The 16,355-nt window shown below is 33.0% G+C and overlaps 1 protein-coding gene across 1 annotated transcript in view; it reads left to right on the forward strand.

Annotated features, from left to right (window-relative positions):
* Positions 1-15,317, forward strand: part of LOC126780683 (large neutral amino acids transporter small subunit 2) — a 28,693-nt gene extending 13,376 nt beyond the window's left edge. The window contains exons 4-7 of the mRNA XM_050505318.1: positions 680-821; positions 9,754-9,877; positions 10,162-10,362; positions 12,534-15,317. Of these exons, the coding sequence (XP_050361275.1) occupies positions 680-821; positions 9,754-9,877; positions 10,162-10,362; positions 12,534-12,935 (869 nt within the window). The 3' untranslated portion in view covers positions 12,936-15,317. The remainder of the gene's footprint in view (positions 1-679; positions 822-9,753; positions 9,878-10,161; positions 10,363-12,533) is intronic.
* Positions 15,318-16,355: the final 1,038 nt, after the last annotated feature.

Genomic DNA, 16,355 nt, shown 5'->3' on the forward strand with positions numbered 1-16,355 from the left:
TATTGCTAGTTATATTTATTTTTTATTGGCTGCCTCGTTGGTGATAGGCCCCAGCTCGGGCCATTAAAATTTTTATTGTTTAAATCTCAGTGTTTACACTTGCGTGCCTCGGAAAGTATGTACAGTCGTTGGTCCTGTCCTTGAACTCTCGACCGCGTTGGATTTTCTCTAGAATTATAAGTGCGAGAGTATAGAGAGAGCATCTATGTGCACGCACAAACTTGCTCTATAATATGTCCCTCGTAGTTGGCTAGATCATCAGGACATCACTAAAAAATTATGATGAATTTTATTTAACATTTAATAAAAAAATATACGAACGATTAGAATAAAAATGTTCGGAACGTGCAAAATTATTTATGTTTTCCTCTAAGTTTTAATAATGATTATGGTCAAACTTCGACAATTTGGCAAACACTAGTTAACTTAAGTTGACTGTTAAGTTGTAATTATTTTATAATTTGTGACTTTCAGCACATTACATATAAAACTAGTGCATCTAATATAAGGTTAAAAATCTATAAACGTTTTCATTGTCACACATAGATAAACAATTTAAATTGTATATATTATTATACATTATTTGTTGTTTGCCGGATTTCAACCCTCATGAAACTATATTGAACGATTCGTGAAGTACAAGAAATATAATGCGTTGAACGCTGTTTATTTTATACAGGTCATCACGAAAACTTCCAGAATGCTTTCGAAGGCGAGTATAGCGCGGGGAAGGTGGCCTTAGCGTTCTATTCGGGTCTCTTTGCGTTCGGTGGCTGGAACTACCTTAACTTCGTCACCGAAGAACTTCAAGATCCTTATAAGTAAGTATCTCTTAGCCTATAATATTATTAACGATTTGTAGCATGATATATGTATAACATAACGATCTGTTTTGGAGATCGGTGTAACAAATACACAACTCTACAGATAAATAATGTAAATAAACGGAACGTTCTTTATTAACAAAAAATCTTTTTTTTTTTCAAAGTATATTTGTTAAAAAAGAATTAATTCGTTTTGTAAGATCTGTGGATTTATTACAAACTAAGACAGAGTCAACCCCTATATAAGTTTCAATTGAATGAATGAATGGATAAACAGATTTAGGTTCGGTCTTCGCTCTGAATGGTGTATTCATCGTCTATTAAATTTGTCAAGGGACCGTCTCGTTAGTTACAAAACAAATTTATTTCGTGTTAAAGAAAAAACAATTCTCCGTCTAAATAGGTTTTAATAAAACTAGGCTTTATGATACCATACGCTTAGAGCATAACATATAAAATAAGCTTAAAGCAACATAAGATAGTTAAAAATCTTGATAAGCTGTCGACTTTGCACGGGTTATTTTTATTTTTGTGTGTTAATAAAAATTTTGTAAACCCTGGTAGCCGATCGCCGCGCCATCCACTGGCGCCGATGAATAGATGGAATTATTTATCCTTAATCATTATTAATAATAATAATGTCCTCCAGACCGAATTCGACCACGGCGGCCCATCTCAAGAGAGATTAGCTAACTACGCAGGAGATATTATAGTGCACAAGTGTGTGCGCAAACACAGGTGCACTCTCTATTCCCTAACTCTCATAATCCGATGGGACGGCAATCCGACACGACCGGAAAGAGTTTAGGCGCAGGACCAACGGCTTTACGTGCTTTCCGAGGCACGGGAGTGTACACACTTCCAACTTCCAGACTCCGGGCTGCTACTGAGAATTTTCTGACAGAAAAACCCAATAACTTTTTTATTGGCTCGACCTGGGAATTGAACCCAGGACCTCCGGGTCTGCGGCCTTATATCAAGCCACTAGACCAGCGAGGCAGTGGATGGATGGAATTATATATTATATAAATATATTCATGGTTCAAGAAAGTTCATATATCCCCACAGCTCACATTATGATCGTATATAAATAAAACGTCGAGCCGGAATATTGCATGATTTGCATGGGAATACATCGTAGGCTGCGGTTTGTATGACGTGAATGTGTCGTTTTATTTTTAATGACATTGACCACAAAGCAATAAATATTACCTACAAATGTAATTATCTCTTATTCTGTTTTTATCAATATTAGTCACAGGTTGTGCAGCATCCAAATAAGCTGACAAGGTTTATGTGTGCCATGAATAAAAATAAATGTTAATACTTTTGTTGAAATTAATAAAAGAAATAGCCAAGAGGCAGTAATTAGAACAAGTTGGTCTTAAGCCGAAGATCGAAGGTTCAAATACTGGCGAGTACAACTGTGTTCACTTGCAACATTTCAGTTGATATTATCGAGATGATATCTTGCAATTTGTGGTGATGAAATAGATAGGACACCTGCATGCTCTAGATTCGGTGAATAATATAAAAATCCAGCAACCAACAAAATCCTAAAGATCCTACTGCTAGTCGCCATGGCTCAAAGGTGTACGGGCTGACAAGAGGATCATGGCCATATCATGAAGTGATCAATTATAAGATCTAGCCACGAAATATGCATAAACGTTACAAGTAACAAACCCGTTAAATATTATTGTATCGTTATTATATTTAATAATTACTATAGAAGTAAGATATCTATTGCGTTCAAGTTTACTACGTATTTGTTTAACAAGCTTCGTTTAATATCAGCACGGGAGTCACGCTCCTTATAAAAGTTGAACGGTTTGTTGCGTTCTATTCGATCTATTTCTAATAAAAAACAATACGTGCTGTATGCGAGTGTATTACGAATCTAGTATCTAATAATTTATTCGAGTAGAATACATTAGAATAAAATAATTTATTTTGTTATAATAACATTTAATAGAGCAATAAAAAATAATAACGTTTAATAAGAGTATTTTACTATATTTCACAATCATCAACGATAATCAAGACTTTTCTTTATTATTTTTTGTAGACTTCACAGAAATATGTGAATAATTCACTAGACTTGCAATATAAAACGATTATATAGTGTACTTAATAGTTTAAAAGAGCTTAAATAAAAATAATATAAAGAAACATTTTTTTTAAATTAATTATATTTATAAACTAATATAAGGATTAAATGCTCCTTTAGTTTCTTAACAATTATTTCTATTAGAAAATTTATATATTTTTTTTAAATATTAGCTAAATTTAACGTTAACTCGTGTTATTCGTTGAGCAATGATATACATGAAGAATTTTTCGTTCTTAGACCCAACTGACACAGGTATTTATGGAACTATACATTATAATGAACTAAGAGTAACAATAGTCAATATAAATTTTAGCATCAATTGATAATGGTATTCTAAAACTGTTTTATTTTCTTTTGTATATCATGTAACTTGTATTTTGTCCTTATTAAAATTTTCAATACTTTCAACTTTAGAAAAGAGGACGTTAACGAAGCGACTTTTTTTCTTATAAAAATAATATCTATCGATTTGTCAGTCACTTTTTATAATTTAAACTGTAATCTATTGAAGTAGATATCATGGCATTTTCACGGACTTTTTTATATTTGCTAATAACGTGACAACCGACAAGTTAATTAAACTACGTTATGTATATATACAATTTTGATATAAAATTACGCATTTTATCGAAATCGGTTCATTAGTCATTTCGTTATATACATAGTTATAAAATAATACATTACCGTTCACTGACACGCGTTCTCACGGGCCGGTTGGCGTGATTGGTAGGTTAAGGTTGTGGGTTCGATTCTCACCCAGCACAGACATTTGTGTGCATGAACATGTCTGTTTGTTCTGAGTCTGGGTGTAATTATCTATATAAGTATGTATTTACAAAAGAAAAATAGTATATGTAGTATATCAGTTAAAAAAGCTCTGCTTAATTTGGGATCAGATGGCCGTGTATGAATAATGTCCCAGGATATGTTTTCAAAATGTTTTTCATATCAAGATAACTTTCGTTCAAATTATTTGACACGCTGTCTTTATTAAAGTATATGTATATTCAATTACTTGTTCTTGTGAATAATAATGATCGTGATATTTTATTTTGAATAACAAATAACTACTTGCGATACTCTACACTTAAGGCAAACTCTTAATATTTCTTTCAGTTCCAATACTTTTGGACGACCACTTACCATCAGGTGTCAATAATATAACGTTATTCGCTAATATATCTACATTAATTTGGATAAACAAAACATAAATTGACTTAAAAAAAAGGAAAATGCTCTAAAGATAACAAAAATAACAAATGCATGCATGCAATTCAAAGTCGATGCTAGACCATTTATATCATTAAAAAAACAAAATAGAATCAATTGAATTTTGCAATAGTAATTTAACTATTATGTTACGTGTTTGAAGCGATATTTAAATAAATTTTGCTATATAATATTAAGATGCCTTGCATCTAGATCAACATCAACAATCAACATGCAAGCAGGTTTTGTAAATTATAAATGGTATACTATAGCAAAAAACGTCTTTGGTATAGAGCTGTTCTAGATCTTAAAATAAACCTACCTTATTGAGAATGAATATCCTGTATAATCTTGTTTATATAGTAGGTTTATTTAAATAGTCTACATGTGTGACATATATTGAGGATTATGTCGACACTTTTAATAAGTACGTGAATCTTAACCGAAGAATGTGGGTTCAAACCAGCGCCACTAATTCTTTATGTGCATCATCCCGTGCTCAGTGGTGAAAGAAAGAAGCATGTTTCAAAAAAATTGGCGAAATGTGTGTAGCGTGTACCAACACACATTGGAGCACCCTGGTGGAATCAGTTCCTAGGTTCCTCCTCATGAGTACTTTGATCAGGAGTAGGACATTTATTTTATACATTAAAACATTGTGATGAAAACTACCAATATTTTACAAAATCTGCCACGTGTCCACCAACCCGCATTTTAGCAGCGTGGTGGAATAAGGTCTCAATGCTTTCCTTGAAATTATAGTAAAACTTAGTCCAGTAGTGGTGTTTTTACTTTATTTTAATGCTTAAGTTTAAACTTGTGATTGAAGAGTATTATATGTGATATATAACTGATATCATCGAGAACAAAATTTTTATAGAGGTAAAGAGAAACGTTAATATTTTAAGCGACTGTTTTATTTCTTTATACTCCCAACAGTAACTAAGCTAGAGAAGATTGACATAGTTAATGAAAGTGGATATACCATTTGAAGGAGTTCCCGCGAGAGCTTGGTAAATAGACATTTATCGAGACGATTCCTAACTGCGGGAATCGTCTCGATAAATGTCTATCGTATATAAATGAAACTAAAGTAAATATAGAGAGATAAATTAATGTGGGTTCTTTTATTATCAATTATATCCTTATTGTCAATAATGGATAAATAATTCTCAGTAAAACCTTAACATATATATTAAAACATTCCTAGTCAATGTATTTGTTTGTGTGAGTGCGCCGGTTTACTTTTTGTTTATTTCCATCTAATTTACAAGTATAATATTATGTATTAGCGATCGGACTTCATATAATTTAATTTAATTGTTTAATAAAAATATTGTATTTTTAAACGTACTTATCTCAGGAACAAGTTCTATTTGGAAAAATATTTTAGCATTTGATATCCTTTTTCAATAAACACCTATTCGTATTGAGTAAGGTACATAACTTAAAGGGACACTAATCAACGGCAATAACTATTAACGTTAATTTGAACATTTCCGCGCCCCAAGACTTGTATTTCGTCATGTCTTTCGCTGTGTGTGTGTGTGTGTTGCTATGCGCACATTGAAGTGAAACAATCATGAACAATTTTTTCACGAATCTTACGGGATATATTAAATAGCTGGCATAACGCAGCACGCACACATTAATCATCACGTGACAAAGCGCGCTTGTAAAACAATAGAAGTTGTGTGCGTTTTATAACACAAGCGTTTTACATTCGGCCTGTTTCTTTTGTAGCGATTGAAACACAATCAGATAAATAAACAAAGCATCATTTGCGTGTAAGTGAATCAATTCACGTAAACTTAGGGTCAGCTCAGTGTGTAAATTGCACACAAAATCTGAAGAAAATCGTTTAGGACTTGCAGAATTTTACTGCTGACCTACGCCAGATGCCTACCTTATCTTTGAAAATACGTTTGATGGTTTTTTGGTCTCTGCATAGGGGTTAAGGTGCTTACGGGGCACAGTATTGTAGCATGAATGGCACCGGTTTAATGAAATTATCTACATTGCAATAAATTAAATCAAATCAGCGAAAATTATTGTGCTTATATTATAAGATTTGGTCCCAACCAAATCTTTACTGTGTCAACTGACGGTCTTTTCACCCAGGCAGCTGACAATTGTTTTCGTATTTTCAAATACTTAAGCAATGGGATAGTAAAGTTTCATCCGGCGTACTATGACTTTATTTTTCATATTTTTTTACAAGTTCAAGCGATCAGCTGATGCAGGACCACCCTCCCCCCCGCTACGTTGCAGCTGACGACTTTTTTCCAGCTCAGTATGATGTTAACTATTAATACATAATAAACGTTTTAGCCGGCGTACTATTACTTTTTTTTTGTTTTTTTACCACTTTCACAGGCAAATCCATCGCGGGTGCGTCAGCTGACCATTAACTGTACCTAGAATAAATAACTTAAAGTCAAGGAGCCTGCAAGAAACTCAGAACTTTTTCTATCATAAAGATTATAAAAAAAACATATATCGACCTACTTGTTTATAATTAAATTTTGTTTGTACATAATAAATAATAATATGTGAAAGTAAACGAATACTAAATCCACGTCATTTTATCTTATCTTTTTTTTATCGAGCTTAATTATAGAAACAAGGGGAGTTTGTTTCTATAACTTATTTAAAATATAAACTTAAAGCTCATTAAGTTGTAAATATAAATTGATGAGATTTGTAAATATTAAAATCGTTTTGACCGACTTAAAAAGAAGTTGGTTAACATTTCTGCTTATTTTTTGTGGGTATTTGTAGTAATTGTGACTCGGTCGATTATGATAATTATTGTTTTATTGAATAGGATAATCTTGAGATACTCGAAGTCCTATTTAAGTTCAAGGATAAACCACACTGACTTCTATTATTTCAACACCTATCTTATTTGAAGAACACCTTCTGATCGCCCAACACATTGAATATATAAATTATAGATATAAAACAATATCCTACAACTACTATAAAGATTAAAAAAAACTATTATTTATCTTCTGACGCATTCTGAAAGTATAGTTTTACGTATTATTTTTACTGCACACTGCACACTTATTGTATAATATTCATAGTATATAGATTGAATGACGTATGATTCGTTATCGTAATTCAAGTGACCGTGTCAGGACGTACATACATATGTATTAACATCTACATACATTTCACTTTCATTCTGTGCCTTTGCTCTTATCTTATTGTATACATTATTCATATGTTCCTTACATAGCGAGTCAGCTTCACATACATATATACGTTTAATAAAACTAAAACGGAACTGTTTGGTATATTTGTTTTTTTTTTCTTATTTTAATATTCAAGGGTTTCATGTTTGCTTTAAATCGGGAATATCATTTTACAAAGTTTCCTCCAACGCCAGGAATTGGACAATTTTAGCGAAAAGTCTCTAAAAATGTGGCCGTCACGAGACGCCTGGTAACGTAAAGGATCGAAATTGATGGTTATTGTACAATATAATTATGAATAAATATGGAATAAAATAAATAAAAGCACAGAGTTTCGTTGATACAATTAAAATATTTCTCTTATTATTATAATAATATAATTAGTAGTAATGAAATATATTATATACACGCCCGTAAGGGGCGTGTATATAATGGTTTTCACTGGTGGTAGGGCTTTGTGCAAGCTCGTCTGGGTAGGTACCACCCACTCATCAGATATTCTACCGCAAAACAGCAATACTTGATATTGTTGTGTTCCGGTTTGAAGGGTGAGTGAGCCAGTGTAATTACAGGCACAAGGGACATAAAATCTTAGTTCCCAAGGTTGGTGGCGCATTGGATATGTAAGCGATGGTTGACATTTCTTACAATGCCAATGTCTAAGAGCATTGGTGACCACTTACCATCAGGTGGCCCATATGCTCGTCCGCCTTCCTATTCTATAAAAAAAAAAAAAAAATATTACTAGGAAGTAGAGAGCGGCGATGGAGAGGAGGCATGAGAGAGCGTCATGTCGTTTGCCTTCACAGCATACGAGGGTGTCTTATGAGCCAAAACAAAATAAATATCAAAATTGTTTTTAACTACTAGTGACAAAAAAGGTTATGTAATTTTCTTTACGAATAATATTTACAGCCAAAAAGTCACGTATTTTTGTCCAATTCGCGCGACTCTCGGACGCTATCTTGCAGTTTTGCTTTTTGCACGCGACTACTTTGCAACCTTACTACATTAGGTATCGGAAATATTGGTATTGTACTCCAATATGATTCAACACTTGATCGCTATCACAGCTCGAGTGTTTTATAGCATTCGATTTTGGAATATTAAAATTTTGACAAATCATTTTCAATTTGAATATGTGTGTGTGTGTCATGTGTGAATATACATTTAAATGTGTATACGATATACAATCATTGCTTTTACGTTCCGTTTATCTTGCATAATATTTAGACAATAAATTATATCAACTCCAATTTTATACGACGTGAATGCGTGATGAATATCTCATCTCATCTTACATTAATTTCGAATAAGTTTTTCTTATAATAAAAATGTTCCCTGAAGGCGTGAAATAGGAATTCGATGGAGTTGATATTACTACGACAAAATATTACCACGAGCAATTTTCTTTAACTACTGTTATGATGATAATGAATTTCAAAATAGTACGGTGTATAATTTGTTTTATGTTTATATTTTTAAGCAAACCTTTCTTTCTAAGCAAAACTGGCTATAGATATAGATAGCCAGGTACCACCCACTTATCAAATCAACTCACTCATCAGGTATTCTACCGCTAAACAGCATAACTTATTATTGTTGCGATTTGAAGGATGAGTAAGCCAGTGTAATTACAGTCACAAGGGACATAATATCATCGATCCCAATGTTGGCGCATTGGCGATGCATGGAATTGTTATAATTTCTTACATCCTCAATATCTATGGGCGGTGGTGACCACTTAATATCAGGTGGCCCATTTGCTCTTCCGCCTACCTATAACATTTTTTTTCCTTTATATAACCAATAATTGTGAAACCAAAAACATAGTCTATATACAACATTCCGTAACAGCCTGTGAATGTCCCACTGCTGGGCTAAAGGCCTCCTCTCCTCTTTTTGATGAGAAGGTTTGGAGCTTATTCCACCACGCTGCTCCAATGCGGGTTGGTGGAATATACAACATTCACAACAAATAATTATATTATTCTCTAATACCTTGGAAACTTTGGAAGATTCAATATTTAGAACTAAATAGGAATAAACTTTTATTTAATTTTCCTTTATGCGTTTTTTATCTTTTTTGAATATTTTATTCGGGCTTTGAAATAATAATCTTTAACTAACCACAAATTTATTGTTATTTACTTAAATATATAATAAAACAGTGACTAGCTAATATTAATGTCTCATTAAGTACTCATACATTAAAAAGCGTCCGTAAATTATAAAATTAGTCTCTACGGCAATTTATTTGAAGAACATAAAAATTCTCTCATGATCAACGCTGCATAATATATTTTATTATTTCCACGATAATGCCATGATCTTTCTAAATATGTGTAAAAATGCGCTATCTCTTAAGAATGCCAAGGAGGTCTGTCATGTTGATATTGCGTTTCAGGAATTTGCCGCGAGCGATATGGATAGCTATGCCGATGGTGACAATTATTTACGTGATGGCAAACTTGGCCTACTTCGCCGTGGTATCCAAAATGGAGATGATGTCCAATCCGGCTGTAGCTGCAGTAAGTCTTAGTTTCTTATTATATGTAAAATTATTGATAAAACTGATTAACTAGTTAGTTTCTCGCCGGTTCTTATACTTGTAATTTACATACTTACCACCATACAGCAATTGGTATTGTTGTGTTCCGGTTTGAATGTCCTGTGTCTTTGCATTAGTAAATAATTCACTATCGATAAACTACATAATTTTACCCTTGCTCAGGTGAAATTTTAATATCTATCTAAACATGTTCTAAAATGTTTAGATAAGTTAAGTTTATGAACAAAACGGTAACATTTCCAGGTTTTCGGTGACCGCCTATTCGGTGGGTGGAGTTGGTTGATCCCAGTATTCGTAGCTCTGTCAACATTTGGAGGAGTCAATGGTGTACTGTTTACGTCAGCACGCTTGTTCGCCACGGGGGCGCAAGAAGGTCACATGCCAGGATTCTTTACTCTTTTCCACGTGGACAAGCAAACGCCCATTCCCTCACTTATATTTACGGTGAGTGATTTAGATTTTTCAAAATAAAATCGATCAAATTAAATTTTGTTTAAATCAATTAAATTAAATCGTCCTACATAAATGAATATTATCTCTTTTATTAATTTTTTTCGTTATTATATTTTGAAATAAACGTGCCAGAGAAATAAACAAAAATAAGACTGACTTCGAAAATTTGTTTAAATGTAGATAATAAATACTTAGCAATGTTCAATGCCAATATGATTCAAATGGGACCGCCTTGGAGTTATACTGAACGCAACGCAAAACGAATAATTAATACATAAACAAAAAGTTAAACCCCAAAATTAAAAAAGTACATGAAATCTGTTAAAAAAACATTAACGTTACAAAAATTATATATAAAATTTCGAACTAATAATTCAATCTAAAATGAATATGTAAAATTTTTCATTATAATTAAAAATATATTCAACAACAGCAAAATTTCCATAATATATTCATTATTGCTTTCTTATAAAATGTTACTGTCCCGACTTTAAAATATAACTGTGACGACTTTAATAGATTTGTGAAAGTGAAAACTAACACAAAATAAAAATCAACCGGGCTCGTCGTGTTTTGTTTTTCTATTGGTATGTATGTCGTATGAAAGATAAACTCGCATAATATAGTAGGCGTGTGGAATTTGCGGAATTGAATTAAAGACACATTTAGACAAACAACGAAAATTGACGCAAAACTACCTTACATGAAAAATATTGAAAACTGACTAAGGTGATATCCTATTTTGACGCGTGTTGATAGTTCTCTAATAATAATTAATGGTTTTATTATTATTATAGTTAATGTTGAAAATTACTTTCTGACATTTAATGTACGTTTTCAGCAGTGAATTTCGAATTCATTCTTACAGAATAATTCTAATGTTATTATAATATATACAACATTGGCTGCAATAAATAATCATACATGATTTTATTAAATATTTGAAAAGTACAAGCATCGAAATAGCGCAATACCGGAAGTAAGTTTTTAACATTTTACGATCGGGTTGACCACCCAGCGTCCGCATTTCTTACAGAATACCTTTGTTGTGAATGACAATTGTGACTAATAATGATAGTAGTCTAGTAACACTTTGGTATGTAAAAAGCTTACATCATTACTGGCGAACTGTTTCTTTACATTTCAAATGTTTTTTTTACTGTTTTTTTTTTATTTATGTAATGTTTGTCCCTATGCGTTAAACAATCATCTGATTGTGATGAAATTAAAATGGTAAGTTGTTTTCGATACGCCGGCGAAGGTTCCTGTTAAAAAAAAAAGTTTTTTTTGTTCATTTTAGACCCTTTTTTTGTTTTTTTGACGCTGGAAAACGCATTACGCGTTTCCCCCACGGGAACAGTGGGGGGGTATGTGGGACTAACCGGTGTCCAAGGCGCCGAGTGCGCCCCGAACATCGGAATACCCACTAAAAAACCAGCGGTACCCTTTGCGTCTTAACGCCACGGGATCGCTTTCGGATGCTACCGTGGTACTCTGACGGCCGGCCCGCCTATGCGGGCCTCCATTCTCTAGGGAGGGTTCCCAGGGCACTGTGAACCCCCCCTAGTCCCGGCGGCGCCTATTGTGGCAGGGGGAGAAGGGTCCGACCAGCACCGCTTCCGAGCATCGCGTCGATGATGCTCAGCAAGGAGAGATCTCCTCCAACAACCGCCGCCAGGGAATGCCGTGAGGGCCACACGCGGCACACTCCGTCAGGGTGTGATGCGCCGTGTCGAATGGCGCACCAAACTCGTGGCAGGAGGGTGACACCTCCCGCCGCGCTATCTCGTGCAGATACTTACCGAAACAGCCATGTCCGGTAGCCTGCGTCAGCCTGAAAACGAGAGTGTGCCTCGTTTCCTTTTGACCCAGTGACTCAAGTGGGGACCTACCGCCTCCACTGTCGCCAGGCCCGCCGTGGGGGACCCCAGGTCCTCCTCCCATCGGGTGATCAGGGCCTGCAGGACTAGAGCCCTGATCCGCCTGACCTCCGCCGACCCTGGACGGTCGCCGCGTTCCCTCGCCTCGGGTTTATTTTAGACCCTAAATCTATGCGAAGCTACGAAAAATAAAGATTAATGATACAACAATGTATAGTTATTATAATATATCCATTTAGAAATTGAAATCACGTATTAAAATTATTTGTACTTTATTTTCAGTGCTTCTTCTCCCTACTGATGCTGACGACGAGCAATGTCTTCGACCTTATCAATTACTTCTCGCAAACATTATGGCTATCTGTCGGTGCGTCAGTCGTAGGGATGCTGTGGCTCCGGCGAACCAAGCCCGACATGCCGAGACCTATCAAAGTTAACCTAATCATACCCTATGTCTTCCTCATTGCGATTGGCTGTCTGGTTTTCATTCCAGCGATCACCAACCCTATGGATACAGGGATTGGATTAGCGATTCTCTTATCCGGTATCCCAGTGTACTATCTATGTGTGAAGTGGAAAGGCAAACCCGAATGTTACAACGCTTTCTCAGGCTGTGTTTTAAGATTCCTGCAAAAGTTATGCTCCTGTATTTACGTCGATTCATTGGAGAAACTATCTAATTGAACGAATGGATGTTATAATAACGAAGATACATATATGAGCTTTCTTAAATAATGGACCAATGTGTACTATTGTACGTTGATAGTTGAAGAGTATTTATTGGATTTTTGGTGTCTTATTTATATTATTCTTGTGTCTAAAGTATATAAGTACCTATATAGATTTTTAAATAGTTTTACGTATCTTATAATTCAACATTTGTATGTAGGTATCTATACTTACTGGTGGTAGAGCTTTGTGCAAGCTTGTCTGGGTAGGCACCACCCACTCATCAGATATTCTACCGCAAAACAGCAGTAGTTGGTATTGTTGTGTTCTGGTTTGAAGGGTGAGTGTGCCAGTGTAATTACAGGCACAAGGGACATAACATCTTAGTTCCCAAGGTTGGTGACGCATTGGTGATGTAAGCGATGATTACCACATACCATCAGCTGGCCCATATGCTCGTCCGCCTTCCTATTCTATTACAAAATATATACAGCGATAATAAGTAGAATTTATAATCAATACGAAAGTAAATCATATACATATTGAACTCGTTAATAAATCCATATTTATATCAGTAGGTTTTTCGAAGTTATTTTTACTTTAATATATTATTGTCTCTTTATAAACGTATAAAATGGATTTAACTTAACAAAATAATAAACACTAAATAAATAAACTAACTTTCAAATTGAATTTCTTGATAAAATAAATTAAATATATAATGAGATCAAGACAAGACGGGGCCATGTATTTATAAAAAGGGGAGTTACATCGAAAAATATTCTTCGCACATTATTTTTATAAAATTCATGTTTTTAATGTTTTTATACAATTGGTAATGAATACGTAATATTGTATGTAATAGTTATTTTCATTTTAACAATAATATCAATTGCTCTCTTTGTTTTAAATGAATATTCAATAATATTTTGAATGAATTAAAAGATCTTGCTATTTTAATAAATTATGTATGATATATAATAGCAACAAGTGTTTTGTCTTATTATAAGTTAATACTGTTTTACTTAAATGTATATAATATATTATAATATTAAGTAAATAAATAATACCTACATTCCGTATTTTGTGCGACGTGTTAAATTTATTATTTAAAATAAATTATGTATAAATGAGCTTAAACGAATCCAATATGCTCTATTTATAACTTATTTTTAGTTAACATTTTACAATTCAAATCTTAATAATTACTTGACGTAATTTGTGTTGTTCTTTTTTGTCATAAAGTAGATTGATAAACAGACAATGGCTTTATAGTTCACCTTTGCCCTTTCAAAGAGAAATGAAAGGCAGAAATGAAAATAATTGTGATATGTTATTTTTAATACGTAATTGTCTCCATAGTAATAATATGTGTTCAATACAATGATAATTATTTTCTTACTCTAGTAAGTAAAAATATTACATAATTATATCTTATGTAATAATCCTCATACAAGTCATTACCTAATAAATAACTATCTTTTATGTATTTATATAAAGCCATTATCACTCACGTGGATACGAATTTATACGATCGTATTTATGCCGCGTTCAGATATACCAAACAATCGCCAACGAAAGGGTTTCACTGACTCTCGTTGATTCTATAATAAATGTTTGAGGATAAAAAGTTGTTTGATTTTATATGTCAAATTCAGTTAATCTAACAAACAGCTGCCCATTACTGCACTTTGGCTTAAAGGTGTGTAAAACACCTTTAAGCCATTTTAAATTTGTGCTTTGATTTTCAAAGTTATATACTTACATATATAGATATCATTACTATATACCTAACTTGTTTATTGATATGGGATGAAGCAGCATTTATTTATTAGAATAGAATTGATAAATTCAGCACTATATATAATTATCGTTATTACAATATCATAGAATAATCTTCAGTAATTATTATTTGTAATAATGCAACATGAAGTAACTAAAAATTTGTTAAGATGAATTTTTATTTAAATTTATAATTTAAAAAAAACATGTTATAAATCATCTGCAAGCCCGTCCGTGTAGCTGATCTTCAGATAATCTACCACTTTACATTGTTTTGTTGCGTTCCTGTTAAAGGTTGAGAAGGATTGGTGTTCTTGGAATTACAAGTACAAGAGTTAGTTACTAAGGATAATGGCGGATTGACAGCCTGTGCCATTTCCTGTACCCAATTACCCGTCTACGCCTATCTATAAAAATAATATTTATGTATGTTTTGAAATATAAGCAATTGAAAACCATGTTAATTTATTATAATATTGATTTCATATGCAAGTTATATGTATTTATAATTTTATATAAAAATAATAATATAATACTACCCCCAGAGCTTTAATTAAGTGTTTAGTTAAAGATTCGAATATAGTAATTATATAACTTAATATTTTGTTCTATTTACAAGCAGCGGCAAACAGAATATTACCAATTTATATGTAATTTATTGTAATCTACTTAATTATAAAGGTATAATAAATAGTACGTATTGTTATATTTAAATACTACTATCAATGTATCATTTATATAATTTACAATATTAAAATATATCTGCATTCAGATTGTTATTTTTATTTTGGCTCATAGCGTTTACACCCGTAGTTGTAAACCCTAAATTGTTCTCTTATTTCAAAGTTCAGCTGCTGTAGCTTTGAAGACCCACAAATGTATATATTATTCTCCGTAGTAACCTGGACTCCTGACCTGGAGTTGGAGTTGTCATTGCTTTTAATCAAGTATACATAAAGCCATTGTAAGGATGTTATGGAACTGGTTATATCGGAACCGAATTCGGAAGCGGAGTTTTTAAATTTGGTTTGTCGGAATCGGAGGCGGAGGCAGAAGAGAGATATGTTATGGGCAGGTTCCATCTGGAATTTGTTCACACGTCAATTAAAACACTACTAAAACAAATCAAATACTCGGATAAGTATAAAATAAATGAAGCGCGAACGCACAACATGCCAAATTCGAAACAAAGCAAGTGAAAGAGTAATCGACAAAAGACACGGGTTGAGGTAGTTTCCCCACGCGACAAGTATAAACTTGAGCTCTGTATAATATTACCTTCCATTAGGGGAGGATAATATTATACACAAAAATAACTTGATATAATATCATTCAAAAACAAAAACTTTAATATTTGAAACCCCGTACGTAGAAGTAGAAGTTTTAAAGAAACATTTCAATTCGATAACTACAACTAGATCATAGCTACAAGTACATAATATTTCTCTAGAATTGACAAATTTAACAATCAACAATCACTACTATCTACTGAAAAAATACCATACTTTTACTTTGCTAATCGCTTGATTTACTTGTTGTTCAACTTACTCTATTGAAGAATTGAATGTAGTAACGATGTACATAATCATATTGAAATTTAAATTTTGTTAGATTATGAATGATTTCAGAGACAGAGCTAGGTAGATATAACTA

Source organism: Nymphalis io, chromosome 3, assembly GCF_905147045.1.
Source record: "Nymphalis io chromosome 3, ilAglIoxx1.1, whole genome shotgun sequence".
Taxonomy (NCBI): Eukaryota; Metazoa; Arthropoda; class Insecta; order Lepidoptera; family Nymphalidae; genus Nymphalis; species Nymphalis io.